Source organism: Chroicocephalus ridibundus, chromosome 6, assembly GCF_963924245.1.
Source record: "Chroicocephalus ridibundus chromosome 6, bChrRid1.1, whole genome shotgun sequence".
NCBI classification, from domain to species: Eukaryota; Metazoa; Chordata; class Aves; order Charadriiformes; family Laridae; genus Chroicocephalus; species Chroicocephalus ridibundus.
This window is the reverse complement of record NC_086289.1, coordinates 7,182,368-7,205,232: the sequence shown is the minus strand read 5'-3', so window position 1 is coordinate 7,205,232 and position 22,865 is coordinate 7,182,368. Positions and strand designations below refer to the sequence as shown.

Sequence of the window (22,865 nt, the reverse complement as noted above, 5' to 3'; positions counted from 1 at the left end):
TTAACCAGAGTGGCATTAGCACAGTGACGATCCCCATGTTATCACACGGTCCCAGCAGCGCAGAAAGGGAAGCAGACTAACCCAAGCAGTGACCATTCCTCCCTAGCAGGACCTTTCCATTGCGGTCAAGAACTATATTGATCCTAAAAGTACCATAACTTGCCCATTATGAGCTGAACTAAGTGCCCTCTGGGTATCTGGTGCTCGTCAGGTCATCAAAACATCTTTGTTTTCTCTCAGCTGGAGCTGGGTTGAAGACAGGAGTCAAATTCAAGCAGTTGGTTTTTTTATTCCGCAGTTCTACAGAATAGTCCTTTCACCGGGGTTGTCACAGCATACATGGGAAACATTTTTCAGTCACTCAGAACATGGCCTTTGTGGTTGGTTTCTATGTTTGTTTTGTTGTTTTGTTTTTTTTAAACCTGTAAACAATCATATTAGGGAAAAATTAAAAGGGGTGAATCTGGCTGATCATATTTCTACCTAATGACAGGAGTAAACAACTTCTGCTTCAAAGTATTCATCCACGAACACTTCCTCAACTGCACAAAGGCATCAAGGAGATGCAACTGTAGAGGAGTTGAGCATTTACCTAGTTAGACACCACCCCCCCCCCCATCAGCATTTGTATTAAAGACCTTTTTGACCATATATTGACAATTACCTGCTATTACAGTAGTCAGCAGGACGAATTTAAATATTTCAACTTCCTAAATCAAGAAATTAAATTCATCTAAAAATATTTTAATGTAGCAAGTTTGGCTATAGAACCAGTGCAACATAAAGAGGACACCCATCGTATAACCAACTTTACTGCTTAATCTTAACAGAGTAAGCTACAGCTGCAACGGATTTACCACAAGTTATTTGGTTAAATTAAATACTGCAGTTAGGATCATGCTATAGGTAGTTGTGGCTTTACAGTACCAACGCTCAAGTTGGCTGGGTTAGTTTTACTGTACGTAAAATGCAAGTTTACAGAGAAACCAAATAATTTAGTATAGTACGCTGTATTCCGTTTCATGCTCAGTCACAATGATAACGTCTTCAACAGATAAACAATATTTCAGCATTATGTTAATAATGCCAAAACATACAGGAATTTTAATGCCAAGTTTACAACATAATACAGTGCTAAACAAACAGATTTCTCAGGTACGGTGGCCAACGGAGAACGCTACACAGGACTGAGAAGCATCTGAGCACTACCCAGTGCACACGAAGTGAACCACGCGGTTGGGAACGTTCTACCTTTTGATGGAATTATTGTTCTAGAAGTTTGTGTCCCAAACATAGTGCAACGTAAAATGAACGCTGAACCCTGGCCTCAAACACGAAGCAAAAGGGCTACGTGTTATTTACAAACTTGAACAAGTAAAACCACTTTAACAGAAAAACACCGTGATCACTTGACAAAGACAACAGAGCTTGATTACTGTATTCTGTGAACTAGAATGGTAACGAAGTTGTAAACAAATTTTAACCAAATTAGGTTAATCCATCTATTCTTAACTCAAGAATATTATCATTTCAGCAAACAGCGATTTTTAAAGCTAAGGACACTATCAGAGGTTTTATTTTTGTTTAAAGCCAAAACTGATAAAGACCTGGAAGCTGGCAAATCATTTTTGTTCCCTATCAGCCTTCATTAAGTTCTCCATTGCATACTTCAGCAAAATCTTCAAAATTCCTGATTTTGTTTAATTCTGCTTCAACTGAAAATTGAAGCAAACATTACCAACACTTCAAAACCCCTCCTCAGAGCGGTTTGGTTTTCCACTCTTGGGGATGATATTAGACCGCTGGCATTGTTCTACACAGAAAACAACACACCAAAGCGTTCATTTTTAATTTAAAAGAAAAACTTCCTTGAAATTAAACAGGCTTTGCAAATATGTAAAGAAATATATAGGTAAATGAGATTTGAATCAGTCAATCACAGCAGTGTCCTCCGCATTCTTCCTCCCCCCACCTCCCCGCTTCCAAATCAACAGCATTGCTCAAGTGGCTGATGTGAAACAGAGAACTAAACCCATTTACATGAAGGCTGGCTACAAAACAAAAAGAAAAAGAAACTTTGTCCCTGACGCATCTATATTTTTATCTTTTTCCTGCATTTTGTAACGAACTCATGCAAGCATAAAGGGAGCTGTGTTGGGGTTTTTCTGTGGGGTTTTTTTTTATACAGGCATAAGAGTTTTGCAAGCCAAAGCTGAACAAGCTTTTGTTTCAGAAAGATTTTATACTACCAACTCATTTATCTTCAAAACTAAAGGTGACAAAAAATAAATCCATAGTAATAAAAAAAAAAAAAAACAAACCACAAACACAACCCTGTAGTCAAACTGCTTTTTCAAGTATGTTTCTCCCCTCATGAAAGAATTGCATTAGCCACGCTACTGATAAAAACCCATGTCACAATCATTAGGATTCAGACCAGAGGTCCAGATCTGCTGGACCTGGGCTCAGCTGTATCTCCAGCTGAGTTTACGCACGACTGGAAATAGGAAGCCGATGGGTACACATGCGCGTATTAACGCCACTCCTCGACTCCCTGATCCTGACAACATCCACTACCACACCCCCATCACGTCCCCGCAGCAGAAGAAATGGCACAGGAGCCACAAAGTGATCTTGGACAGGTACCATCATTCGCTGATCAATCAGGTGCGAGTCTGGTTTGTGCTGCCGGAGATGCCCTCTGCAGACCGACTAGCTGGAGAATTTTGCCCACGATGTTTCTACATAGCACAGCGTAAACCACGTCTTAGTTATTTCATTCAGTCTGGAATTCACACCTCAATCTATTGCAATTATGGAAGCCAAGGAAAAGTCAATGAGAGAGGTTCTACAAGAGCTGGTCCCAGCATTAAACGCTAATACATATGAAAAATAAAAGGGGACAAACTTCCAAGTCACTATTAGCGATGGTGATAGGTTCAACTTTTCTTCTTTCTTAAATACACCTCCCATCAATGCAAGAGAAAAGTGCAACTTTGCAGCATGTTTGTTCACATCAAGTTTTTCCTCAAGAACACATTTTGCAGTAACAAAATATGGTCTATAAAGTTGCAAAGTGCACGAGCTGAAGGCACAGAGTACAAACACATAGGAAAACACATTTCAAAACAAAAAAACTAACAAAAAAAGCAATAAAAGAAAAATCTGGAATTTAAGACTCCCTGACAGAAGATACATTTATATGGGACCAACTCTTAAAAGGTGACAATTTTTAAACTAATGAACAAATACTGCAAAATAATGAAACTTTATTCTTATTATTTAAGTAAAAGCTCCAGAAAATACCTTGTTTAAAAACTAATACACTGACGTGTTAACTAGTTTTAAGAATGTCCTTAATATTAAGAAAAGAGTGCAAAAAAGATTCTTCCATTCTAATGCTCTTGGAAGCTGCTGATTTCGGCTGCCCATTTCCACTTTGAAAGGATTGTTTTTCAAGGTGCATTCCTCACAAAAATCGCAGAACATGAACTTGTTGAGAGGCCAGACCAAGGAATCGCATCTTTCAAAGTCATCCCAATTGTAGCAGCAACTGACATTTTATTATATAAAGAAGAAAGTCCAAAACTCTTCTTTGAGGCATAGTTCGTGTCAGAGCTTGAGTATCAGCAGTTGCCAAAGGAGGCCCCGGATACCACCTGCTCCTCCAGTGTCTGTTCTGGCTAGGAAGAGAAGCTGATCCAGTATATTCACTATCTGTACCCCCTGGAGCTTGCACAAGCTGATGAGCCATCTGAAATTACACAAAAAGTTCAAGAAATTCTCTCATATTAAACGTCCACCTTATGTCCTTTGCTCCCCTTCCCCCAACCACCCGAAAACCAGCATTGCCTGCAAAACACAAACAGCGTAAACTGAAGCAGGTATACCAAGTAAACAGCTATTCACTCCTTTCAGGTTGCAATAAGAGTTCAGCATAAAACTGCGTGACATTTTACGATAGGAAATAAAGCAAACATACTCTGCTGAAAGCATAGGAAGAAGGACAGCAGAAAGAATGCGATAAAATGAACTGAAGTTAGCATCTGTTCTGGTGCTGCTGTTATTTCCCAATCCCCAAGGCTATTTAATGACCAGCAATCAGAACATTGTATTTAAATCCTAACCTAGAATTTATGTGACTAGATTCTCCCCTGGCCAAATCTTTAGTCAGCACAGAAGAGGGAACCTTTGGCTGTCTGCACCCAAATTAGGGATGTCTTGGAATAAAGCAACCAAAGGAAATAACATTCCTCCCTGTGCTTCTTTCCCCCCACTCCCTAACCCTTAACGGGGGAAATTAAGGGAGTTATAAAGTGAAGAACCTCGTAGTTAAACATGCAGCAAGAGACTTCATCTACAAATGGAAGAGAACTTCCCAGATACTGCCTTTAGTATCTCAATGCAGGTGGATCCCATGTTGTATTAGACACGTAACTGAAGGTTCCAAGTTGCAAAGCACAACCTTTCCATACCCTCTGTTCTGTCAACAGACAGAAACACGCATCACCAGCGGGTGATTTATATCAGAGGTGGACTGTCTCAGCATTTCTTTGCTGTTATGTATATCCTGACCAGGCAGAGACTCAGGACAGCTATGTTCTTTTTCCTTAAGACCTCATCTGTGTACTTAAATGAAGTGGAAGTATCTTGATCTGGGTAGCTAGGTTATCTTACTACTTTATAGGTGGCTGTGGGACTCTAGCACAGTTAGCCAGGCTCTAGACTCAAGAATCATAGAACCATTTAGGTTGGAAAAGACCCTTGGGATCATCGAGTCCAACCATCAACTCCACTCTACAAAGTTCTCCCTTACACCATATCCCTTAACACTACATCTAAACGAGTCTTAAACACATTCAGGGACGGTGACTCCACCACCTCCCTGGGCAGCCTATTCCAGTGTCTAACCACTCTTTCTGTGAAGAATTTTTTCCTAATGTCCAGCCTAAACCTACCCTGCTGCAGCTTGAAGCCATCCCCTCTTGTTCTATCGCTAACTACCTGTGAGAAAAGACCAGCACCAACCTCTCTACAATGGCTTTTCAAGTAGTTGTAGAGAGCGATGAGGTCTCCCCTCAGCCTCCTCTTCCTCAGACTAAACAGTCCCAGAAGTCTGTATCATTCATAGAATCATAGAATGTCTTGGGTTGGAAGAGACCTTTAAAGGTCACTGAGACCAACCCCCCTGCAGTAAGCAGGGACACCTTTAACTAGATTAGATTGCTCACAGCCTCATCAAGCCATCACGAATGGTAAAAGTCACACGGGCAGACAGCCAGCTACAACGTGGAGTTGCAGCCTCTGATACCTCGCCATCCCCCCAAGAACCCAGAAGCCCACTGCTACCTGTATCCCAACCCGTCAGGCTTAGATGCACACTTACTGTAAGTTAACTCTTCTCCAGCTCTCTTGCGTGACTGGTCACCTCTAGGAAAGAAGGGGAAGACAGGTATTTTCATTTTAAGAACAGGAAAACAATAGTGAAGTTATCTCAGCACAACCATCAACTTCCACCAACTTTAGAAACAAAAAGCAAACATAGTAGCAATAACACATAACACACCTGCAGGATTCTCAATTAACTCTAACAGAAGTGTAAGCTATAGTTTATAGATTTAATTAGCCCATCCTTTTGTTGAAGATAGTAGGTTCAATTTTATAAGAAGATGGGGAAAAATTGCTCCTATGCAGTGTGGTCTTAAGTCATGCATAACATTGGTTTTCCTTAATTTAAACTTATTAACCAAACTTTACAGAACTTCATGAAAAACTCCGCATCTATCAGTCTAAAAAGGTAAGATGCTCCTGAAAACCCAACAATCAGACTCTAAGCAAGTCTGCGCTGACAGCATTCCCTCTTGTCCTGGTTTGAGGTAAAACAGAAGCAATTTTCTGATTTGTAATTTTACTTTTTAGCTGGGCCTCTTCTAACTGACTAAACTCCGAAATTAACAGCACATTGTTCAGAAACTGTTCACTCTCAGACTGATAAGACCTGATTATACCAAGGAATGGTATGCACAGAGGCTCTTGCTTAGACTTATTGCTGTAACAACCAAGGTCAGCTAACTTCGCTGCTTGCCCCGTTAGAGGGTCGGAAGCGGAGAAGCGTAGAGGGGTCCCACCTGCAGGGAGGAGCAGATGGGACAGGGGACCCAACACTGACCAACAGGGTATTCCATCCCATCTGCATCACGCTCAGTATAAAAGCTGAGGGAACAAAGGGGGCTCTGGCTCGCTTTTGCTTCAATGGCCGACGTCTGAGGAGGACCCTGTCTGTTCGTCTGCCTTTGATCCCGATCCGAGCATTCCTGACTCTAGTTCTGGAATTCAGCTCCTGTCCATCGCTGACTCCAGTCTGGGACTTTCCCTGTGTCTGCTGGTGACGCAATCGTCATCCTGGGAGCAGAATCCAGTTTTGTATATATTGTATACTTTTTTCCTTTAATTTTTATTATTCTATTATTATTTATTATTTTCTTATTTATCATTATTTTCATTAAAGTAGTTTAGTTCTTTTTCTAAACTAGTAAATCTCCTTATCTCTTCCTCTCCTCTCTGGGGGGGTGGCGGGGGAGAGGGAGAGGGCCATCTGTCATTCTGATTGGCCAATCCGGCCAAAACCACGACACCTCTTCAAGCAGATTTAAATAAATAACTAAAGTTCTATAAACACTGGTTTCATCACTCCTGAAAACCCAAAAGTTAAATTCCCATCTATTTGGAAAACAGTTTTTCTTTTTATTCTTGTGCACACAAAATCATAAAGCCAGAAAAATCTTCCTGCTTCACAAGTTTCTTGTGATGATAGATCTGCTGTTGAAAAAGTTGTATAAGGGAGAGAGAGAATCCAATACATTTTTGTCACAATGGTTATAATTTCACATTTATCTGCTGGAAGTTGGTAGAAATTGGGGGTTTTTCTAATAATACGAGGTGTTCTTCCCTGAAACCACTCTTGAGGTGATGGTCCTGCTGTGTATGCCTTGATTAAGGTCTTTCATAAGAGAAATGCCGACAAGCAAATGGTTTGTGTTCCCACTTTCTGCAGCAACAGTATTTGCTAGCGCTGATAAGCTATTTCAACTAGAACCTGACATGCCATTAATGCTGATGAAGACACCTCACTGTGCTGTGTTCTTTATGGTAATTGTTGCAGGAAGTGCAGCAGCAAAGACATCACCATTTTTTGGCGCAATTATAGGAGAAGAGATGACATTTCATGCTAATCCAGAAGAGAGCAGACTTAACACGCTCCTTGGTAAAAGAGAACACCTACCCTTTTATACATGTAAATATATACATTTGTATATGTAGGAACGTAACCTCAAAGCAATTTTGAAAGGTTATAAGTAAATACAACTTACATTCCTGAACACAGGAAGAAGCATATTACATTTTGAAATCCCTTTCAAGGCGAAATACATTTCAAATACTACTGCAAAATGCCATGTAGCAAATTGCATTACCGGTACTTCAGTTTTCTTTTACCTGTGTCCTTTTAACGATGACAGACTCGACTCTTAACACTTTATATAACCTTCATGTTTACCAGACTGCACTGACTCCCTGGCATATAAAAATATAAAGCATATAAAAATATATTGTGCAAAACACATTCATCAGAGACTAAATGCCATCAATCAGCTACTCCACTGCAAGGTTTCATTTTGCTTTTTTATGTAATAAATTGAAAGCAAGCTACATAGAAACAGCAGTTGCACCAAAGCGTGGGCTCGGGTGGGCCAATCTGCTAAACCTACAAGACATACCAAAACTCTTCACGTGTCCAATACCCAGAAGATCACACGCTGCAGACAAAAGGAAGAGGAACTCCTAGAAATGAGACTCTGCAAACAGTGTGCCACAGAAACCTCTACTCAGTTCTTTCCTCTACAACTGTCCTCAAGCGCTAATCTCTCTTTGTCCTCACCTATCACACAGGACAGAAACAGTTTCCTATGGATTTGCATTAGTTGCAGTGCTAGGGACGTGGTTTTCTGCATAAACTAGGATTTGTTAAAATGTCTTCTGAGGATCCCACCAAGGGAGCACCAGAGAGGCATCTAGCCTTTGCAATGGCCAGTACCCTTCCTACTACCCTTCCTGTCCTCTAGGATACAGATTCCTCCTCAGAGTACCAGCCAAAGAACTTCACAGCCAAGCTGACAAGCCCATGTTATTTTCAGGTACCTAGGGAAAAATGTTTTTGAAACCCGTATGTTTTTGTGGATATGGACTGTTACTACTTGAAACTTCATTTTTAGTTCTCTATGAAGTGTGAAACTGGTGAAACGCAGTTGCAGAACTACTATAAGCCACCTACAGAATTAGTAAGATTGAAAATTAGACAAAACTAAAATGTTCCTTTTTGTGTTTTGTTCTGTGCATTACATTCCTTTGTCAGCATTATACGCCTACTCAGTTTCAGTCTTGAACGTCTATTTCTTGGGCCAAAGGCACTGCTTTTCTCAGCCCAAACTCTTATGGCTTTGTTTTTAGTGTCTTCACTCATGCTCATCTATCAAAAAATGTTTTCCCTCAACAGAAAGCCTTACAAGGAGTGAGTCTACAATACCATTTGCATTTGGGTCAGTAGTAGAGTTCTGACACTCAATAGCTTTGAATACAGAGATTACCTTCCAGGAGAACTACTCGAGAGTGTGAAATCCAGGAGTACATCTAACACTAAAGGGTGTTTAAACTACAGCACCAGATTTTCAGTGCTGCTGTTGCACAGGTAACAGCAAGGATGAAGACACACTCTCTTCACACAGAAGTGAACCTCTTGGAAACAGAGCATGATAGCTTCCCCAGCCTGGCCTTGGTTTGTCAGCCTTCTGCAAAAGCGGTGTGCTTCCACCTAGGCACTTAAATAGAGGAGCAGAGAGCAACAGGCACAGCCCAGAGCGAACAACATAGGTTATGAGAATTTTTCACTGCCTCTTTTACTGTTTGCTCTTCCCCCCCGCCCCAATTCATTACTCAGAAGAGAAATGTGTATTTAAAATAAACACCTTGACTGTATCAATAACTCTGAAAGTGGAATAAGGACAAGTCATCAACTGACATTTTCAGAAGCATCATGAAAAAAAAAAAAAAAGACAGCTCATAGAAAAAAAAATGGCCAAAGTAAATAAAGGCAGAACAAGAGCATGATCGTGCATCAGAAGCGCAATCAAAACGCAGGGTGCCATGAACTGTAAAGCAATCTGTTTCATGAAAATATTTCAAGACTTCCAAATCATCTGTTTTTTGGTATCGTCTGCAGGGTTGGCAATGCTCAAAACACATGGAAAATGAGGCCATTTTGAAGGTTCTTTTTTAACTGAAGGTTCTTTATTAACTCTTAAATTATTTCTTCAATATTTTAGGTGTATCCCTTTTTAAGGGGATATGGAATGGAATGTCCAATGAATGCTGGACATTCAACACCGTCCAGCACAATTACTACTGGTGACTAATAATTATTACCTATCAAATCCATTCTGCATAAGCTCTCTTTGAAGTTTCTGGTCTTGAGCAGCATATTCCTGAAGCTCAGATTCCACAGCAGGGGGCAGAATATTTGGGATGAATTTCGAAAATAAAGCTGGTGCCATCTGTACCCATTCTGTAAGAAGAGAGAAAGCAACAACAAAACACGTGGAAAAGATCTTCTGTGAAAATTTTACTCTTTGACAAATGTAATTTTGATCTATTTTAAATACATTTTAGGTTCTTGAATTTAAAAAAGAAAACAGAACCAAAAAAACCCAAGCCATCACCCAAAACCCACAGAAACCAAGCCTTAAAGCAGAACAAATAATCAGACTGTTAAAATCAGATGTTTACATGAAGATAAAGGAATTACTATTTTTTTGGGTCATCAACTTCATCATCAAATTGAAATTCAGCTTTTGCTGCATCTCACAGGGCCTGCTGAGTCTCTGGACACGCTCAAGGACAGGCACTGATGATCAGCAAATTCACCTTGATAATCAGATAATTTGTGACACTTTACTCCAGCAAACGTATTCACAAAATTTACACCTCTCTTCGCCGAGCCTTACTTCTAGAAAACACAGTAATATCACCATACAACGCTGCTTCTCCATCCCCCGTTTCTAATGAATTAATGCAATTCTCTCACTGATCTTCCAGAGCTGAGATGAACACTTTTTAATGATCATTATATAATTTTAACCTGTATTAGTTCACCTTCAGGATAGAAATGTGATTTAATTTCACTACACTGAACATTGCCTTACAGAAGCAAGATAATTTACCTTACAGCTGCTTCAAGGCTGATGGTAAGAAAAACAGAAGACTGCGCAAAGGATGAAAATCGGGTTTATAGAAACCGTATGAGAAGTTCTAAGAAAAATAAATACTTGGCAAGTATTTCTGAAGCCAGACTTTCCAGAGATTGTAATGGTTACCTTAAACTTCATCTTTACTTGGAAAAAAGGGATGCTTTTAGATATATTCACTAAGGCACATCACGCATTTTTATCAAATTCCCACATAGGGTTACTTGGTCCATGACAAGCTTCAACAGTCTCTAATTAGCAAACTCACTAAATAACCATTACTAGCGTACAGGTGATTTAAACAGAACACAATGCACTAACCTCTCTCATCGCAGAATGATTTAGGTTGGAAAAGATCTTTAAGTTCATTGATTCCAACCATTAACCTAGCATTGACAAGTCCACCATTAAACGACATCCCTCAGCACCACATCTACACGTCTTTTAAATACCTCCAGGGATGGTGACTCCACCACATCCCTGGGCAGCCTGTTCCAGTTCTTGATAACCCTTTGGGTGAAGTAGTTTTTCTTAATATCCAACTTAAACTTCCCCTGGCGGGCTTGAGGACATTTCCTCCTGTCCTTATCACTTGTGAAGAGACCAGCTCCCCCCTGGCTACACCCTCCTTTCAAGGAGTTGTAGAGAGCGATAAGGTCTCCCCTCAGCCTCCTTTTCTCCAGGCTGAACAACCCCAGCTCCCTCAGCTGCTCCTCATAAGCCTTGTGCTCCAGACCCCTCACCAGCTTCATTGCCCTTCTCTGGACCCACAACAGCACTTTAATGTCTTTCTTGTAGTGAGGGGCCCAAAACTGAACGCAGTATTTGACGTGGGGCCTCACCAGTGCCAAGTACAGGGGGACGATCACTTCCCACTTCAATAGTCCTGCTAGGGACTATTCCTGATACAGGCCAGGATGCTGTTGGCCGCCTTGGCCCCCTGGGCACGCTGCTGGCTCATATTCAGCTGACCGTCGACCAACACCCCCAGGTCCTTTTCCACCAGGCAGCTTTCCAGCCACTCTTCCCCAAGCCTGTAGCACTGTGTGGGGTTGTTGTGACCCAAGAGCAGGACCTGGCACTTGGCCTTGTTGAATTTCATACCACTGGCCTCGGCCCATTGATCCAGCCTCTCCAGATCCCTCTGTAGAGCCTTCCTGCCATCGAGCAGATCAACACTTCCATCCAACTTGGTGTCGTCTGCAAACTGGGGGTGCACTCAATTTCCTCATCTAGATCATTGATAAAGATATTAAACAAAACTGGCCTCAATACTGAGCCCTGGGGAACACCAGTTGTGACCAGCCACCAACCAGATTTAATTCCATTCACCACAACTCTTTGGGCCTGGACATCCAGCCAGTTTTTTTACCCAGTGAAGAGTACATCCATCCAAGCCATGAGCAGCCAGTTTCTCTAGGAGAATGCTGTGGGAAACAGTGTCAAAGGCTTTACTGAAGTCTAGGCAGACAACATCCACCACCTTTCCCTCATCTACTGCCCTTCCCTCATCCACCAAGTGGGTCACTTTGTCATAGAAGGAGATCAGGTTAGTCAAGCAGGACCTGCCTTTCATAAACCCATGTTGACTGGGCCTGATCACTTGACTGTCCTGTACATGCCATGTGATGGCAATCAAGATGGTCTGCTCCATAACCTTCCCCAGCACCAAGATCAGACTGACAGGCCTGTAGTTCCCCAGTTCCCTCAGACCATACCAGCATTCAATTAAAAAAAAAAAGAAACAAACCCAAAACTTTACAGAGATGAAATGGCACTTTTCATGTTATGAAACACAGTAAAAAGCTAGCACGTAGAACACATTACCTACTAAAAACCTACTGCTACTGAATACTTTAGCCAAGCTAATAAACTGACTTGGAATGACAACATGAAATGCTGTGGTAGCTTATTTCATGCCACTGACAGATCATTATAGGTGAGGTGACAACAGTGTTTCAGATTAAATCCAAGTGGACCAACTACTAGCCTGAGCACCTGCCCAGACTTCAGCATTTTCTATCGTGGCCACCATGTACTGGAGCTAGAATTAGAAGACAGTCTTTTCTGGCAACATTTGAAGTCTAACAGCTGTCAAGTACTTTCAACTTGAAGAGAAAGTAAAAGAAGAGAAGAGAAAGCTCGTGGCCACCAGCCACATCAGCACCGCTTCTCCTTTTGCTGTCTGCACTGCCTAGACAGATGCTTCCCAGTGCTGCTCTAATACCCCAGCACCTCCCACTGGCCACATTTTCTGCTACTTCCCCAGTTATCTGCTCCTCAGCCCCCATGATATATCCAATGGAGCATGCCCCAAGAACAAGTGAGCAGCACTACCTCAGAGGAACTCTTGCCGTGATTGTTTCAGAATTCATCCTCAAGAAACAGCACCACCACCACCACCAGAACAGCCTTTTACATCAAGAAGTTTATCCTGTCCTCTTCTGGTTGGAATGACATTAAGTTCCTCATTTTCTCACAGGCTGAGAAGTTTGAGGACCAAGTCATGAGAGCAAACGTGTATCTGTTTATCAATAGCTTAAAGTCAGTCACCTAGCTCTTCCTACCCAGCTGTGGAAAGCAGATACTACAAACTGCAGGATCAATTTTTATACTTAAATATCTTACAGACATACAACAACTATTCAAAACCTAAGACCCATGATACCAACCCAAACCAGTATCTGTTGTGTTCAGAAGTAGACAGCAAGACAGGGATCATCTGAAATGGACAACTGGGAAATCACAAGTCCATCATCTACAATATTAAGTGTGGTACAACAAAGCCATACTGAGCTGCTTTCAAAAGAATTATACTTTTATACTTACATATATAACCTTCCTTTCTTAGGTACTAAACAGTTTATAGACATTAAATTAGTATTGCCTTAAAAGTGATGGTAAAATATTAATTTTGCTGTTGCAGAAATAATCCTTGTTTACTGGAAGTGCTTTATCCATGCCTTTTGTAAATGCAGGATCCTCCACATTCCTGGCTTGTATAAATACGAAACATTGCACTAAAGCTTTTTTGTAAAGCTTTCCTATTCGCATTTCTATTTCTCTAAATGGGAGTTGCAAAGCAAAAATAGACTGAAGTTCAGACACAATCCTTCTCTCAGTCACACCAAGGTAAGGAGAAAGTATCAGCATTATAAAAGGAAGGGAAGTAAGTACCACTTATTTATGGATATTTTTAACATTTCCTGTTTCTAAAATCTTTTCAGACACAGGCGAGAGCTCTACTCAGTTCTCCAAAACTTACAGAACCGAAGATTTTGGTACAAAAATGATTAAAATCTGCAACACCATTTTCCTTTCAATATAATCGTTGTCACACAAGACATCATGATTAATTTAACTCGCGAGTTAAATTAAGCTCTTCCATGAAATAATACCAACCAATTAACGGGTTCAGAGAAGAAATAGTCACTCATCTCATGTCAAAGATCTGGTCATTTGAAGGATGACTCATAATATAACTGTCACCATTTCAATACTTGTAAACTCCTGCCATGACTGACTCATTAAACAGCCTTCTTTCTTAATTTCTACAGAGCAGAAAAAAATAGGTCTTCCCTTTGTCTCCAGAGTAGAGGGTTGGGTGATTTTTTTTAAATTAATTTGGTTTTGGTATGGTACCTTGTGCAGGTCACTGAGATGGACAACAAGAAGCACCAGGGTGTTCACATAGTAGAACTCAGAACGATGATGGACAGAACACAGCGCATATTTGTTTGTTAAATGTGCATTAGGTTAAGAATGCAACCGCCTACGTATTTAGTAAAACATATCACAACCACTGTAAGAGACATTCCTAGAAACATTTTTCTTTTTTACCTGGTCGTAGTGTATACAGGCCTTTCACAATATTTGCCATGGTTGAAGGAGTTATTTGAAACGGTGTTGACTGAGCTTCCAAAAGTAAAGCTGAAACAAAAATTATGAGAATTAACAATTTTTCTAATCAAGAAATACAGGTTCTTACACACACATTTTTGTATCAAAGAAACACAGCAGGTGTGCTTCTTTTGTTATCTGATGTCCTCGACAAAGGAAACAGCCAGGTATCTGATTGACAACTTAATACTCAAGAGTGGTAAAACATCACCTTTAAATAGAAGTATTCTGTTCAAATTGTGTATGATGAAAATGTGAAATAACTTATTTTTCATCCGTTTTCAGACAGGTAGCAGGAGTTGTGAGGAAAACCCAAGCAAGCGATGGCTCTAAGTATTCAGATGCAGAACTGAAGTAAACAATTTATTTTTAGAAGCACTCTCATACTGAGTGTGCTAAACAACTGGAGATCTATAAATCATCGCTTTACATATAGTATTTAGCATCTTGTCCATATAACTAAGGCTGGATTGAAGGTCTAGGAATGAAGTACAAGTACTATAAAAAAAAAAGTAAAAATCAAATAAGAAAGGTTGTTCTTTTAAACCCAAGTGAACATTTCTGTTTCATTTTTGGTATCTTCTGTAGTAAACATTGCAATAATTGCATCTTCCTCTTGATGAAAAGTCTGCCAACAGCGGATTTACTGTTTATATTACAATATCCAGGCCTTCAGCCTTGTATTTTTTTTGTTGTTTGTATATCCATCTGAATTACAGGAAACAAAATTAATAAGGTTTTTCAGTTTTTCTACCTCTACAAAGGAGTTGAGCAGTATGTACCTTTCTGTACCCGCTATGCAGAGGAGAAATGACCCTTACGATTCTACCTTGTGCTTCCACTGTAGAGACTCTGGTTTTTAAACTTCAAAGCTTCCCCAGTTCTGTCTTCATTATCTGCCACTAGAGTACTTAGCATAAAAAGAAAAATCTTTGGTAGCACGTTCTTCTCTTTGTGAAACTCTAAGCGGCTCACGTAATAGTAAGATTAAAAAGAAAGTGTTTTTTCTAATCTCCAAGTAATCAAGGTGGTTATATTTAACTGTTATAGCTGAATTTGTTTTACAAAGAACCATGTTAAAAGTGCTTTCTCCTTTCAGCTGAAGCCTTGAGTGGGTAAGAGCCTGTGATTTGTTTTGTAATGACATATTTACAGCCTCTTTCCTAAAGATTTTTCGAACAGCCTCTTGGCAGCCAGGAAAGGTGCAAAGCATAAAATTAGAAAGGGGATAACGCTTTATAAGGAAGATATGCAGACAGTAATGCACAATTCATACAGTGCATGTGTATTTACATATATATATTTAATTAGACTGTAGCTACTCCAGCATAAGCTTCAACAATAGATTTGTAGTGTCAAGAGAATTCTAGATTTGCTCTTCATATGTGGACACCAAATTATGTTCCAAAGCTATGTATTACGAACTATTTAAAATGGAATAAGCCTAAAAAATTAATACTGACTTAAAGACCACAAGTCCAGAGTTAAAACTTGCTTGAGCATTTTAATAGCTATTAACCAGTAATTCAATTAACAGAGCTTCTTGATTTTATTCCTGATAAACTGAAAACTGTGCTCTCCAGTAGTATCCAAGTTGTAACTCGCAAGAGCAATTTAAAAATATTTCAGAAGCTACTTTACAGAGTTGCGTGTGTAGAAGGCATACTGTGGAAGAGAAAGAAGCTATTGAGAGTTGCTTTGGGGACAAACCCAAGCATTAGCAGCAGCTGCCCACAACTACATAACTAATTAGAGGGCATCTGATCACTTGAATATCTCCAAGTAAATGGAAAATTGCAGGTCACATTTATTCCATCTATGGATGAAATCTGAAAAATGGTGCCCATACCCTGAACACACAGTCATGCGTACTGTCATCTTTCAATTTATTTTTTTAAACAACATAGAACAAGTAGATGGCAGAGACAAATAAAAATTTTACTTTATGATATGTATGGATCAAAGACAAGAGGTGATGAGCACAGCAGGCCAGTGGCCCACCTCACTCCTCTCAGCCTGCGGTGCTGGAGACGCGCTGGGGATGCAAGATTTGCTCCCACCTTTCTCCTTCCCCTCCAGGTAATGAAACTGCTACAGCACTCCCACAAGTCATCCCCTAACATGTTCAGGGTGATGACCAACAGAATTATTTGTAAAACCAAAAACCAGTTTAAAAGGATAGTCCACGTAGTTCACTGTTATAAACATGCAATATTATCTGTCACTTTTTTAAAGTAATATTGTCCCATGAAACTCATTTCAATTGTGATCCTTTGAGGTAACGTGAATGGATATATTTGCAATATAAAGCAAGTAAAATGAGCAGCCACCTGTTTCTGTTCTAGATCACTGACCACATCACCTGGCATTAGAAAGGGATTTCATGAATAAACCAGTGGAATAATTCACCTGGAGATTAATTCTACAGAAATATCTTCTTCATCACTTTATTGCAGCTTCAGAAATTAGCATTTCTTATCTTTGTTTCTGCAACTGCTTACACCACATGCTACAATGAGAGCTTCAGTCACTCCTGCTTTACAGTCAGTAAATACAAACACGATGGTATTATATTCAACAGCAACGTAACAAAGTAATGGCATGTATTTCCTGTTTCTCCACAAAGGAAACTGAAAGAATATACTATTCATGAAACCATACAGTATAAACTAATCCAGCCTACACCTTTTCCAAAAGCTAGGTATCAATACCTGAAGGATGAATAGCACTGCTGTAGGAAATGTATTTTCAGAACGATTTCCTTAAGGATGAACAAGACTGGATAGATCCAAAAAATCTCAATGGAGGTTTACAGACAAAGATGTAAGTGTATAAGAGATATGAAACTCCTTCACACGCAAATTCATCTTCAGTTTTGCAATGAAACCTACCCAGCCTTTCAATCCTGTATTACTTCTTGAGAGGGTCACTTTAAACTGACAGCATAGAAACAGCTGTGCCAGACACACTGAAGTTACCTCTGCTGTTATTTTACGATCTTACAAAAGACCTCCAAATGTTAAGGCTTTGTATTGTGCTTTATTAGAATAATTAATGAGACTCCACAACACAGGAGCTGCAGGCTCCCACCTACTCCCAGAAGCTCCACCTGCGGCATTTACAAAGACAGAGCAGGGTGAGGCAGAATGAAACCCAGCCTCAGATGAACGGCAACGGTAACGACTCTCTGATACTATCTGACCACCTCCACGGTGTTTATGAACTAATACTGCATTTTACAGACTAAGTAACCGATATGCAAAGAAGTTCATTAACCTGCAAATAGTCTTGAAAATAACTCACAGCAGAATCAAAGAAGAGAAGTGTGGGTTCCCATGATGAAATGCTATAAATGCAGAAAGATACAAGATGCTTTGAAACATTCTTGAATATATACAATACCCAGAATGGCCACAGGACTTTTTTGGGGAATGATGGATGAACTGTATTGGACTGAGCGAGGTATGAACCTGCAGCACTTCAGGTACTCTGCAGTAACCGAGTTACTCCATTATTGCAGAGTAACACTGAGGAAGCTCATCCCTCAAAGCAGGTTTAAGCTATTTGATAATTACAGTGGGGTACCTGGGGCAAGATCCAGGACCTCAGTAATTCCAGGAGTAGCAGATGATATCTTACAAGTTCAAACTCACTCGTTCATGAGTCAAGATTCACTTGCAAAACCTAAGAATTAGCTATTCTAAAAATCTTTTTCTATCCTTCAACATTCCTTTCAAAATAGATTTATTTTGCTTGGTAAAGATGTAATTTTTCTGCAGAACAGTGAAACTTTTGTAGTAATCTAATAGAACTTCAAAGTAAGATATTTTAACAAGTCATACATAAGTATAGCTCAGGCAGATGTATTCAGAATGGTAATTATTCAACAACGCATTTAAAAAAATTATAAAGTGTATTTCCATTAAAAGCAACTCCAACAGTTTCCACAACAAAGGCATTAGTCAGCTGTTGCTCCCCAGTCTTCAAGAGAAGCAGAACTGATTGCTTAACGAAGCTACAAAGTAAACCAAATGTATTCCGGACATCTTTATCCCATTGTACAAACTCTGCTCTTTCGTACTTAATTCCAATATGTACGCAATATTTATATTATTTTGCAGAATAACAACTTTGATACAGACCTGTACATGAGACGCAGGGGGATGCACAGCAGCAGCGATGGAGCTATCGCCAGCGCACAGCCTCAACAAACCGCCGTAGCACTGGCTCACCTGGCAGTCCTGCCCTCCAGGAATACCATCAGATCGCATATAGTCCAATCTATAGTTTAATAAATTACCTTTCTCTCAGCTAAAGTATATCGGCTCCATCTGACCACACACACCCTTCTACTTCCCTGTGATAGCATCAGATTCACCTTGAATACGGTTCCTGTATCCCAGCCTTCACTCCCAAATCCAGTCCACGCAAAGCACTTGACTGGACCCCACAAGCCAACTGCAATTAAATAGGAAGGGAACCGCTACGGCTGGCGTCCAAGATGTGGCTCCAGGGTTTTGCTGTTGTTGTTTTGTGTTGAGATCCTTTGGGAGGCTAGTTGTTTTTTAGGTTTGGGGTTTTTTTGTTCTTTGTGGTTTGGTTTTTTTGGGGGTTTGTTTTGGGTGGTTTTTTTTTAACCTACTGCCTATTTTATTATTAAATTGACCGATGGATCTTGATCATATATTACCTTTTCATTACTTTAACCCACGTCCACTTTTTCCATGTTAACTATCAATCCAGACCTTCAAAAGCCTTTTGCATGAGAATTGACCTTCTCTCTGGCATAACCCTCACGTTTGCAGTTACAAACTCCTCGTGATTCTGCATTTTTATTTGCCTTTAACAGAACTTAAAATGTTTTTTTAGCAACTTAAATTCTTCAAAAGTTTGTAATGAGTTAAAATGTAGATTAGAAAAAAAGACATAAAAAGTTGTATTTATTACTAAGCATTCGCCACGACGCATTCAATAAAGCCACAGATTACTTTTGAAATATTCGCTACATAGCCCAAAAGCTTTATTAAGTATCTAATAAAAATGCTACGAAATAAAAATTCCGAGTCTTAATCACAGGGCAAATATTCAGTTTTGTAACAAGAATAAATATGAAAAACACAGCTATAAATGTAGAAAAATATACTTTTGGGCTTCTGTAACTGGAAAATAAGGTGATATTTTCGTTTACAATTTTATGAAGGCTTATTGAAATGGGAACATTATCTCTCTTTCTTTACTGAGGACCAGATTAAACATGACAGTCATTACGTGAGACTACATTTCCCAATTGAAAAATTCCCTTACTTTGAGGTGCTGCAACTTAATCAACATGAAACAAGAAAAACAAGGAACATAGCTGCAACTCTTTAAAATAACTTAAGTTCTTCGATGACTTTAGTTCGGTGACAAAATTTGTGTGTAGATTAGGTGTTATTTAAAGAATATGAGAGTATTCTATGACACTGTTGGTATCAATACATACTGTTTCCAACATGGTTAGAATACAATTACTTCGCCCTTAGCTGTCGATTTACAGCTACCACTTCAATATTACTGATACCACCCTTAAACTGGTGAGCACGGTATTCTTGATTATTCCGACAGATCCACAGAGCACAGAGGGTGTAAGGAAGATTAACAGCTACAAAAGCTACTCTACAGAGCCCCTGCGAGTGTCGGGTACCTGCTGAGGTCTAAGAACAGACTGACATCGATGCGATAATTCAGCGTTTTGGAGGAATAGTCGATTACCCTGCACTAGCAGGATCCCAGCACACTCCCCACATGCTGGAAAAGAAGCAGAACATACTGCGGGTGATTTTCACTATTGATTATCTGTGTCTACCGATATTTGGAAGGAAGGCAGGAAGGAAGGAGAGGAAGGAAAACGTTGTTTTTAAGGTTAGAATTGGGAATTTGAAGTGGAGGGGATAAGGTTAAGCTATTTGCCTACATAGAATAAGCCAGAAATTAAACACTGAGAACAAATTCACAACGCTGTAGATGCATAGAAATCTTTACAAATTACTTTTAGTGAAGAACTTGACAATAAATGCATACTCCCTACATCTCAAAAAAGGATCCTTTATGCTACAGAACCCTCTTACCCCCCAAAACATTTACTGTCAAAAGCTGGCGTTTCAACAAGGTTATACCTGGGCAAAAGAGTAAATTAGCTTTTTCTTGTAATGTAATTCTAACAGAAATCTCCCTGGTTTAGTCTGGTACAAATACACTGGAATAAATCAGTACTTTCTGCTAGTGCTCTGCAACCTTGCTGCATTTTTAAGGCCCTCAGGAAGGAATCTTATTTCATTTACCGATACAGACATGTAGCCTGATTCCAAAGACAGAGAGCAAGTCACTCCTCAGGCAAGTAATTCTGTCTTTTTTAATTTATTTTTTAAAATTTTTTTGAATAAATCTACCGTTTTATTTTGCTGTATCATTCTTAAACTTAAAAAGCAAGAGGCATAGCTTTATGAAGGTGTCACGTTTAAGATTGTGCAGATTTTCTTCTCATACTGATTTTGCAAGCTTTAAGGAAAAAAGTAAGCAAAGTAGCATCGTCTAGGGGCTGAGTAAGACCCAATATATTACAGAAGGAAAGAGCATCAGCAACTGAATGGCACTTTTTTTTAACAACATATTGCTTCTGCCATCACAGTAGACACTCTTATGTCTCAAAGAAAAAAGAATAGGGATTTCAAATGCTTAAGGGCAGATTCTGTATTAATGCTTTAGTTCAGATCAGAAATGTGCTTCTGAAGGAAATTCACTGATCATCCCCACTTACCGCTGCTTGGTTCGTATGACAGAGCTGCCTTGGAGCATATTAACTTGATTCCTTTCGGGCAAGATTAAACCAGATGTGCTCGAACTACTAACTGGCATCCTGCCCACAGGACCAGACATTAGCAAGCGTGAAACAAAACTTTCCAACACACATGTAAAGGCGAACACTGGGTCCCCAACACCAACACGCAGGTGTTTCATACTCTGTAGATCTGCTCCCTTTACACCACACCACCTATTAACGTGGACATAGCCTACACCATGCACAGGAACCTTCAGTTCTTCCTACAGGGCACATACCTTTCAAGATATAAACCCATGGTCATCAAATTCTGCTGCACCAAACCCATAATGATGCTCTACGCATTTTTGTCAAGACCAGGACCACTGGGCTATGCTGACTTTCGATCCAACTCAGTAGAGCCATTCAAGAACAAGTTCATTTATGAAACAACTGCAATTCTCTTATAAACATTAGATCTTAAATGAAATTGAGAAGCACAAAGAAGAAAAACTTCTTAAATGTAAATTTGGAAGGGCAGCATACAGAAAGGGTGGGAGCAACACTTTCTGTAAGAAGCTGAAAAATAATGTTCCCTCCCCCATTCAGAAGATTTTCTCTGCAGTTTGTGGGTCAAGGCAATAACAGGTTGCTCCTCAATATGAAGATTATTTGACACAGATGTCAAAATGGAGGTGGGGGGTGGGGGGGGAAGAAATGTCAGCTTAAGCAGGGAAAAAGTCAACCCAATCCATCTTTTCCTTGTCTATCCCTGCCAAAGTGTGAGGCATGGGGAGCAAATAAAAAAAAACGCAACACATCAAAACAAACCTCCTGTTCTTCTCTGTTGTAGCTGTATAGCCAGGCTACAAACCTGGCATCAGTCACAGTCCTTCTCTCAGCCTTTTGCACTGCTGCTCTTCTCCTGGGGTATTCACAAAGAAAAGCTAGATATGGAATTTATTAACGAAAGCCATTATGTCATAGCAGTACACAGCCAAAGAGATGAGGGTCCCTTGCTTCGCTGACATCAACAGGCTTCTGGAGGTCAAGACAGCAAAACACATCTGCTAAGTATGTCGGTCTGGGTGCCCACGGAGCAACGCACCCCTTTCCTGTAACAGCCATAACTAGATTCATTCTTTATAATTTTGTATTTAATTTGTACCCACTGCAACCAAAAAGGACAGTTGGACAACTTCATTTTAAGAAAGCTGTTCGCAACCTTTTCCAACTTTTGAGTTAACTTTTCTAGTACTTTTCAGAAAGCCTCAATGCATGGGAAATATCCTTCCTGCCGTCTTTATAAAGGAAAACCTTTTCCAAGGTATACGGCCCTTCTATTGAACTATAATATACCTCCATCAAAAAAATAAAAATTAGGAAAACAGAGCAGCAATATCTCTTCACCTCAGCTGAATCCAAGTGACATAACTGGGAAGAAATGAAGCTGTCATGAAGAATCTTCAGAGAAGAGTTTTTCCTAGTAACTAATCAGAAACTGCAAACATAATGAAATAGACTGATTCCTCCCCTCCTGCCGACTTTTTACAAAAAAAGATTTTCTTGGAAAACCACGAGAAATGTTGCTACTTTTGGTGAATATACACAATACATTTTTACACTGGATTTTAGTTATGAACATGGAGAACTGGACTCAACAAATACCTACTTGCTATTAGAAACTACATACAGATAACTGTTCTGTATTCTCAGGTTCCAATAGCCAATTCTGTAATTATCTTGAGATTTCTCATGAACAAAAAGATAAAGCAAGCCAGAAGTTGAGATCTAGTGCTTTAATCCTCAATAAAAGTTTTGCCTAAACTTCATGTGTTTTCAAGCCCATGCTCTAGTTCTGAACCAGTAAATTT

General features: G+C 39.7%; 1 protein-coding gene across 2 annotated transcripts in view; it reads right to left on the bottom strand.

Annotated features, from left to right (window-relative positions):
* Positions 1-2,335: 2,335 nt before the first annotated feature.
* The window catches only part of CACUL1 (CDK2 associated cullin domain 1), a 52,907-nt gene continuing 32,377 nt past the window's right edge, over positions 2,336-22,865 (bottom strand). For both annotated transcript variants that reach the window (XM_063338191.1, XM_063338192.1), the window contains 4 exons: positions 14,136-14,225; positions 9,478-9,616; positions 5,387-5,430; positions 2,336-3,754 (listed from right to left, as the gene is read on the bottom strand). In XM_063338191.1, the coding sequence (XP_063194261.1) occupies positions 3,714-3,754; positions 5,387-5,430; positions 9,478-9,616; positions 14,136-14,225 (314 nt within the window). In that variant the 3' untranslated portion in view covers positions 2,336-3,713. The remainder of the gene's footprint in view (positions 3,755-5,386; positions 5,431-9,477; positions 9,617-14,135; positions 14,226-22,865) is intronic.